Genomic DNA, 8,237 nt, shown 5'->3' with positions numbered 1-8,237 from the left:
ATATATATATATATATATATATATATATATACGATAAAATGCAGTCATTAAGTCAAACAGATATCCCGCTCGTCAGCGCTGCAGGCCACAACACTGCCTTGTAAAATGAAAGTCGTAAGAGTTTCCCGCTCCACTTAAAGCGACCGAGGGGCAATGTATCCATAGACCAAACATGAAACTTAAACCCTTTCTGGTGGCATGCACTCAGTTGCAAATTAAACTGGTACTACAGGAAAGCCCAAATAAATCCCAGTACAAATCAGGAATATGTTGGTCTCGGGACTAATAGTACAACGTCAGCTTCCACAGAGCCCGATGATAGAGGAACTTTGGCGGATGTAGCCGAATGGTGCACATTTGTGCGTTCATTGGGTCGTTATTTCTTTCAGACAGCTGTCTCTCGACATGCATGGTTTAGTGAGGTGATCTGCGACCTCGGTAGGGCCCTTACCATTTGTTGTTATCACGGCAGTTACTGAAAACAAAACTTCCAGTCTCAACTAAAAGTAACGAAATCACACCTCACGGACACCATTCGAAAGCGCCCCCTGGCCTATTTCGCTCCTTCTGTCTAATCGAGAGGAAGTTGACCAAAAAGAACCACAAAACTTCCGATGAAGGCGAGTTTCTACCTGGACCATCCAAAGCTGTAGGAGTTACGTAGTACGATCAATTGATGATGTGTTTCACGGGTGAGGACCACGAAACCTGTTCCGGTAATCGATCGAGACCCCTGGTTAGTCGAATTTACGGAAAAACTCCAGAGCTGTTTCATGGATCAACTGTCGAATGAAGCCTAGATGATAATTTGGTTATTGCCAATCAAAGTGACTTGGCACACATCAAAGAAGCCATTCTATCAAACTCCAGTAGCAAGTACCCTCGTATCGATGTCCATGTGGAAGAAATTTCCCATCAGGAACAAGCTGAAAAGAGGTTGCACACCACCATAAACAGCTGAGCTATAATAATAAATAATAGTTGAGCTGTAGCGCCTAGCTGCCATGCCACCCGAAGGAAACACGAGGGTTGAGAAACTGTCGGGTTGCCCAAGCCTAGACAGGGGAAGTCGAGGGGCAGAGGTCGGGTTCGAACCACGGACCTTCCGGTCAGTAAATTCGCGCTCTAACCACTTGAGCCATCTCGCCGTATCGATGCTTCACTGTCGTATCACAACAGGTTAGTCAATCAATAAATATCTGACTGCTAGTTTTCTGGCCCATCAGGTCAGGTGGGTGAAAATATAGCGACTTCCTCCTTGAAAATTTAGGCTGCTCCTGTGGTCTTTCATTAAGCACATCTGACTTGCGGTTGGATTTGTGCGTTTAGGTCTTAGGACCTTAACCGTCCTCAAAAATGGCTTCGGATACCATAACCGTATCTCAGATCATGTACAATCACGAAGTATGCAATTACAGGCAACCCCATCGTGCACCAGACGTCGCGTGATGGCATTAGCCAGGTCGCCCTACTTACTACATAAACCAAGAAAGGTAGGCGAAGACAGGTTGATGCAGCCTTGTCCCCTTCAGATATATTCGTTCTGCCCAGTACCAGTGGTGGAGAGCTAAAACTTTCCGGTGAGCTTCAATGCTGTGTAGCTTTTCGGGGAACTGCATTCGTGGGGACGTGTTGCGTAACGGCACCTGAGCTGAACTTACGGGACTTGATTGGTTCGATCGCTTGGGGTTAGCCGACATTCCAATCACTGTCATTTGCAACACAGTTCAGTCTCCCCGGCGCCTCCAGATCATGCATAAGACTTTATCAAACGATTTCCAGTTGTTTTCTAATCCGGTCTCCGTCAGCGTAGTCCGACACAAACAGTCCTCCACCTCCTGCCAGGTGCTACGCCGTCCAAAGAGACCAATCCCGTACGGTTCCCTACCATTGGTGGGTACCAAACTTTGACGGCTGGAACAAAAAGGCATTCTGTCCCCTGTATCCTACTCCGCCTTGGCAGCGCCGATCGTCGCTGTGAGGAAACCCAACGGTGACATCCACATATGCGACGATTTCTCAACCGGCCCAAATTCGGCAACACCACTATACACTGCTAGTGCCCGACGATCTATTCGCTGGTCTCAACAGTGGGAAGTTCTTCGCCAAAATCGACCTTGCTGAAGAGTGTCTTCAAGTTGAAGTCACACCAGAATCACACTCACTGTAGACAATCAACACACCGCGATCTGCATCAATACACCCGTCTCCCGTTTGGCGTCAAAACATCCCCAGAAACTTTCCAGCAGTTGATGGACACCATCCTTTCTGGCATTTCAGGTGGTCGCGTATCAGGACGACGTACTGATAATTGCTGTCTCACTCGAAAAGCTTCTTGATAGGATCAGTGCCGTCTTCCTGCGCATTCATGACGATGGCCTCCGCCTATGTCCTGAGAAATCTCGATTCGTCTTGACAACAGTGAAGTATCTGGGTTTCATCTCCGACGCCTCTGGTCGTCATCCTGACCCGAAGAACTTTCGAGCTATACAACAGATGCCACCTCCTAAGGATGTCCCATCATTACATTCCTTTTTTGGGTTAACCATCTATAATTTCGCATTCTTTCCTTCGCTACACAAATTCGACCCCCAATAAACCAATTGCTTGGAAAGGACGTCCCCTAGTGTTGGTCAGAAGAATGAGAGAAAGCATTCTGCAGACTAAAGGCAATGCTCAGTTCCGATCTGCTACTGACCCACTACGACCCAAAGCTACCTATCATCGTGGCAGCTGATGTCTCTACTTTTAGAGTCGGTGCCGTCATTCTGCACGTCTTCCCAGACGAATCGGAGAAGGCCATCATGCACGCGTCGAAATCACTAACACCAGCAGAACAGCGTTATGGACAGATAGAGAAAGAAGCTTTGGCCTTAGTGTTCGCCGTCCGGCGTTTCCATAAGTTGTTGTACGGTCGCCGTTTCACCCTACTTACCGATCATAAACCTTTGCTATCTATTTTCGATTCAAAGAGAGGTGTTCCCGCACATTCTGCCAACCAACTTCAAAGATGAATGCTTTGATATTCAATACGACTTTGATATTCAATATCATCGCACCGCCGACTTCGGTCAGGCCGATGCATTACCTCGCCTGATCGGCAATCAGTTAACTCACAGAGAGGACACGGTTATTGTGCAGGTTGCCTTCGAAGACGCAGCCGGCCTCCAGTTAGTCCAGTCCGTTCATGCCTTGCCCATGACAATGACAGAGATTCAACAAGCCACCATGGCTTGTTGAAGCCACCGACGCTTCAGGTGACCCAGTTCGTGAATTCTCGATGGCCTCCGAACCTCAAAGATGATTATGACAGCTCCTCCATCACAGAGACGCATTACCGGTTGTAAACAATTGCTTAGTGTCTGGAGATCGCGTCGTGATTCCTCAACGTTTACGCCATCGAGTTATCCGTCAGCTCCATCCTGGACATCCAGGAATCAACCGTATGAAGTCAATAACTCGCAGTTACGCATACTGACCGCACACAGACCAGCACATCACTGATTTTATAAAACGCTGCTCCCAACGCCAACAAGCTGTCAAGAACCTACCACATCAACTACCGGTTCCCTAGCCTCGACCTGGGAAGCCTTGGTCTCGGGTCCACATTGATTACGCAGGACTGGTATGTGGTACTTCCTATTTGGTTTTGATTGACGCTCTTTCTAAGTAGCCAGAAATCATTCCTGTGTCATCTCTAACATCCAATACGCCAGCATGGCTTACCGGAGTCCATTGTCTCAGACAATGGTCCGCAGTTCACCTCCGCTGAGTTTCAAGTTTTGCAGTCGACATGCTAAAACATATGTTCGCTCACCACCGTACCACCCGCAATCGAATGGTCAGGCAGAAAGGTTCGTCGACACATTCAATAGATCTTTGCTTAAAGCTCGAGGGGGAGGAGACATCCGTCAAAGCCATTCAGATATTCCTGTTTGTGTACCGAATGACCCTGAATGATGCTTTGGCAAACCACCAGTCACCTGTAGAGGTACTCATGGACCGTAAACTGAGAACTGCGCATTCTTCCATGTTGCCAACACAGTCTACTGAGTCAAGGTACATACCGATGGCAGCTGGAGCTCCAATCAAGGAGGGAAGTTCCGTGCTTGATTATTGCCCGAGACATGATGCGTGGATTACATGTCGTATCCTGCGCAAACGATGTAATGTGATGTACGACGTGTCGGTTGGTCAAGACACGTGGACCTGATATCAAAACCAACTCCGCTTTAACAGCATGCCGGAAACTCCAGCATGTTCGGGTACCGTGACATTGGACATATTGCTCGATATTTTTGAGCTGAAAGCTGATGCAGTTTTGAAAGAACAGGATGTGATCGGCAGCTCAATGGATGATCCAGCACTTCTTACCAGGCGGCGGACAGACCGACGCCGGCGCCATCCGGAACGTATCCAGTTCGACCCACGCCGAACCTGTTACTCACACTTCACAAAAGGTGTTGGGGATATCAATATCCTCAAAAACTCTCTATCTTTGTGTGTGCTAACAAACTTCCGGCACTTTTTAAGGTTAAACTACGGATACATATATGCGCTGTCATTTTTCCGTTATTGCCTGTTAATCACCTGTTGTTTGGAACATTAAGTTGTGTACAAGGTTTTGTCTTCTTACTTCTCCGCTATACTAGGAGTCAGAATCAGGCATAGCTGGGGACAGAATATCGTCACACTCCGCGTTTAGTATTGTTTACCAGCTACACTAACGAAACCGTAACAGGGAAGCACCCAGCTAGGAAATCCATCAACCGACAAACCGAAATTGACTCAACCTATCAAACACTTGAAAACAAAAGACCCGGAAACAGTCAAGCTGAAAACTACACAAGGAGTCACAGAAGCCCAAAATGGGACTGAAAGGACGTCACATAAAATGAAAATTGTTGGCGGTGGGAGGCAGTCATACTGCCCTCTGCGACAGGAGTGTGAAGGCAGTAGGGTGTTTTCCTCAGGCAACTAGCATGTCCATATTTATGGCAGCAGCGATGCTGCCTTCCCCGAGGAAGGACGGGTTAGAAAGGTCTCCCCAAAAACCACACCAATCGACTAACAGTTGACCAGGAACACCGGCGCATTATCCACCACGGTCGGAATACGTTTGAAAACCAGAGTTTGGTGCTGCTCAAAAAGCACCTGGTGTGCGCAGCCGCATCTGAATGGGACAGTAATGCCTTATTCCCTGAGCTCTCGGGTTGGGCCTAACCCCCGAAGCCAAACAGGTCACACTATTGAGTCAGAGACTAGGGACAGGGTTGGAAGGTAAACCTCAGTTGTCATTCGGAAGAAATAAAGTACGAAATATCCGTGCTACAACGCGAGAAGGCACCAGGACCAAATTGTATGAAGCCAGTCCTCTTCAAAGGAAGTAGAGAACTCCTGGTGACCCATCTGACAAAGCTTACAGGTGCTATATGGAACGAAGAGAAGGTGCCTGAAGAATGGGACATGTTGACAGTTACCCATATCCTCAAAAAGGATACGCGGACGCTGTGTGAAAACCACCGTGGCATGAACCTGTTCGCTGTGGCATCGAAGGTGCTCTCTGGTATTATCCTTCGAAGGTTGACTGAACACAGGGAGAGGCAGATCCGCAAAGACCAAGCTAGTTCCCGTCCGGCAAGAGGATGCATCAATTATATCTTTACCCTCCGACAAATTCTGGAACAGCGACACTGCTTCCAGCAACCAACAATGGTTGCGTTTGTCGACCGGATAGCTGCCTTTGACACTGTGGACCGTCAGGCACTATGGCAGTATCTGTAGGGCGTTCAGCTGTAGCAATCTTCCGGTGCCTAGCTGCCATGCCACCCGAAGGAAACACGAGGGCTGGGATACTGCCAGGTTGCCCAAATCTAGACAGAGGAAGTCGAGAGGCCAAGGTGGGATTTGAACCACTGACCTTCCGGTCAGTAAATTCGCGCTCTTACCACTTGGGCCATCTCGCCCCGCAGTGCCTGTGGAGCAGAGGTGTCCCCCGTAAATTCTTGACCCTTCATAAGGCACTGTACGCCAACTCACACGGGCGTGTGACGGTCTGGGGGAAGCTCTCTTCTGAGCTCACCACATCAAGTGGTGTCAGACAAGGCTGTCCTCTTTCAACTTTCCTTTTCAACATCGTCACTGATACGATCATGACACGATTCATAGAAGACTCACTATCAGCCTCTAATGCCTAAGAGGTTATAGTACTCCCTGGGCGTCCGCCCACAGATATCGAGTACGCAGACGGCACAGCCCTTACTGGATCTGACCCCGTGGTAATGCAAACAACATAAAGTAATCTAAATGATTCCGCCTCACGGTTTGACATATGCTTCACACGGGCAAAGTGTAAGGTTCTACTACAAGACTGGGTGGGCTCGAACCCTAGCCTCATGCTTGCGAATGAACCGATTGGGGTAATAGACAAATTTGTTTACCTTGGCAGCTGTACCAGTCCGGGTGATCTCGTGAACGATGATATTTCCATCCGGATTGGGAAGGCCAGTTCAGCTTTTGTGAACCTGCATCACCTGTGGCGTAGGCGTGACATCAGCTTATCCGTCAAGGGTCTAGTTTACAATGCTGCGGTGTGCTCCATCTTACTATATGGATCAGAAACCTGGCCGCTGCGCACTGCGGACGTCATAATTTCAGTGTTTGACCATCCGTGTCTTCGGAACATTGCCCGAGTCTAGTAGGAACGGCGGATAAGCGATGCTGAAGCACGTCGAATGATGTTCAGGAGAAATAACTCACCTTCGATAGATGAACTTATCACACTGCATAGGTTGCGCTGGCTTGGCTGCGTGCTGCGTATACCAATCGAAACTTCCTCGAAGGGTTTTTTCCACACAGCCACGTGAATGGTGGAAACGAGCCGGAGGCGGTCAAACAATGACTTGGCAGCGAAGTATAAAAGCCACTACCAGCAAACTCAGCTGCGCTGGTCATTGCCGTCTTCCTGGACGGGGAACCCGAGACGGGCCACATCAATGGCTAGAGACATTGTCAGCTATGGCCTAGTCGCGCCGTCAATAGCGCTCATTCATCCGAGCTTTTGGCTTCAGTTCATAGCTCCCTTCCTAACTGCCCCACTTAACAGCCCACTAACAGTGCGGTATTTACTCACCGATTTATCAGCTCCCGCCTCCGATGCGCAGCTACCTACCCTGCCTCCACATATCATCGGTGAATGAAACTGTGGCAGCTATAACCACCGTACGACAAGTACGCGGCTCTCGCAGTTAACAGTGATGATGATGATAGAGGTGCATGCATTGCGAAGCAACATGGACTCTAGTTGTCAGACTGCGATCCTTTTACAACCATGTGAAGGGAGTCATAGTATTGATAGAGAATTTGAGAGCACAAAAACATGCGAAATGTGCTTTGTTCCTTTTTGGAATCTTATCCCCTTTCGATCCTTTCTATAGGTTTCCCCATGCATGTACTTTCTTTTATTTTGGACGTGCTCCCGTTAGTTTACGGAATGGTCAAGACCCTCGGCGTGACACTCAAACTTGGTCATGCTGTGGCTCCTAACGGTAGCTCAGCGTCCAGATGGCGGGACGATAATTCCCAAGGCTCTTAAAAGAGTGATGTATTCAGATTTTCACGGGTAAATCCCAAACTACCTACATCAAGTTTGTAAGGTAGTCTCGAGCACCTCGCTAGTTCAACGCTTGATCGCTGGGGGCGAGTCCACGCCGATTGTTGTAGGTACTCGTTTGCTCCAAGCATTAACCATTCACTATGCTCTTACGGTGTGGTCCGTTAATCCCTTGGTGAGAATTCGTTTACGTGCCTTGGCATGCTGGACTCCGGGGGGGGGGGGGAATGACGATCGGGTTTTGGTCTTATAAAACCCCTGCTGAACCTACGAGTTTTCACCAAGCGGAGCCGAGAAAGTCCTAGACATTTTCAAAACTACGAAATTCGGGAATTATGACGAGCCACCGGACTCCCGACAAGCCCAACTAATCTTTCACGATTAAACTTGAATACAGCATTCTTGATTATCTTTGAAACTAGAGAAATGTCCCGGAAAGAACGTCAGCTGTAATAACCGCGTACTCGTCGTACTGTGGTTGTAGCTGCCGCAGTTTCGTTCACCGATGTTTTGGGGGGAGGTAAGGTAGCTGCGCGTTGCAGGCGGGAGCTGATAAATTGGTGCATAAATCCAGCACTGTCAGTGGGCTGTCAAGTTGGGGGGGGGCGTCGGAAAAGGAGCTATA

At 48.6% G+C, this 8,237-nt stretch overlaps 2 protein-coding genes across 2 annotated transcripts in view; one reads left to right on the top strand and one right to left on the bottom strand.

The window, feature by feature from the left end:
* Positions 1-2,598, top strand: part of T265_13876 (hypothetical protein) — a gene marked incomplete at both ends in the record, with an annotated part of 8,402 nt that extends 5,804 nt beyond the window's left edge. The window contains 4 exon segments of the mRNA XM_009170944.1: positions 993-1,179; positions 1,846-1,977; positions 2,092-2,288; positions 2,296-2,598. Of these exon segments, the coding sequence (XP_009169208.1) occupies positions 993-1,179; positions 1,846-1,977; positions 2,092-2,288; positions 2,296-2,598 (819 nt within the window).
* T265_13875 (hypothetical protein) overlaps positions 1-8,237 on the bottom strand; it is a gene marked incomplete at both ends in the record, with an annotated part of 54,316 nt that overhangs the window by 43,467 nt on the left and 2,612 nt on the right. The window contains one exon of the mRNA XM_009170943.1: positions 6,782-6,964. Coding sequence (XP_009169207.1) covers positions 6,782-6,964 — 183 coding nt within the window. The remainder of the gene's footprint in view (positions 1-6,781; positions 6,965-8,237) is intronic.

Source organism: Opisthorchis viverrini, assembly GCF_000715545.1.
Source record: "Opisthorchis viverrini unplaced genomic scaffold opera_v5_112, whole genome shotgun sequence".
NCBI classification, from domain to species: Eukaryota; Metazoa; Platyhelminthes; class Trematoda; order Opisthorchiida; family Opisthorchiidae; genus Opisthorchis; species Opisthorchis viverrini.
This window is presented reverse-complemented; position numbering and strand designations above follow the sequence as displayed.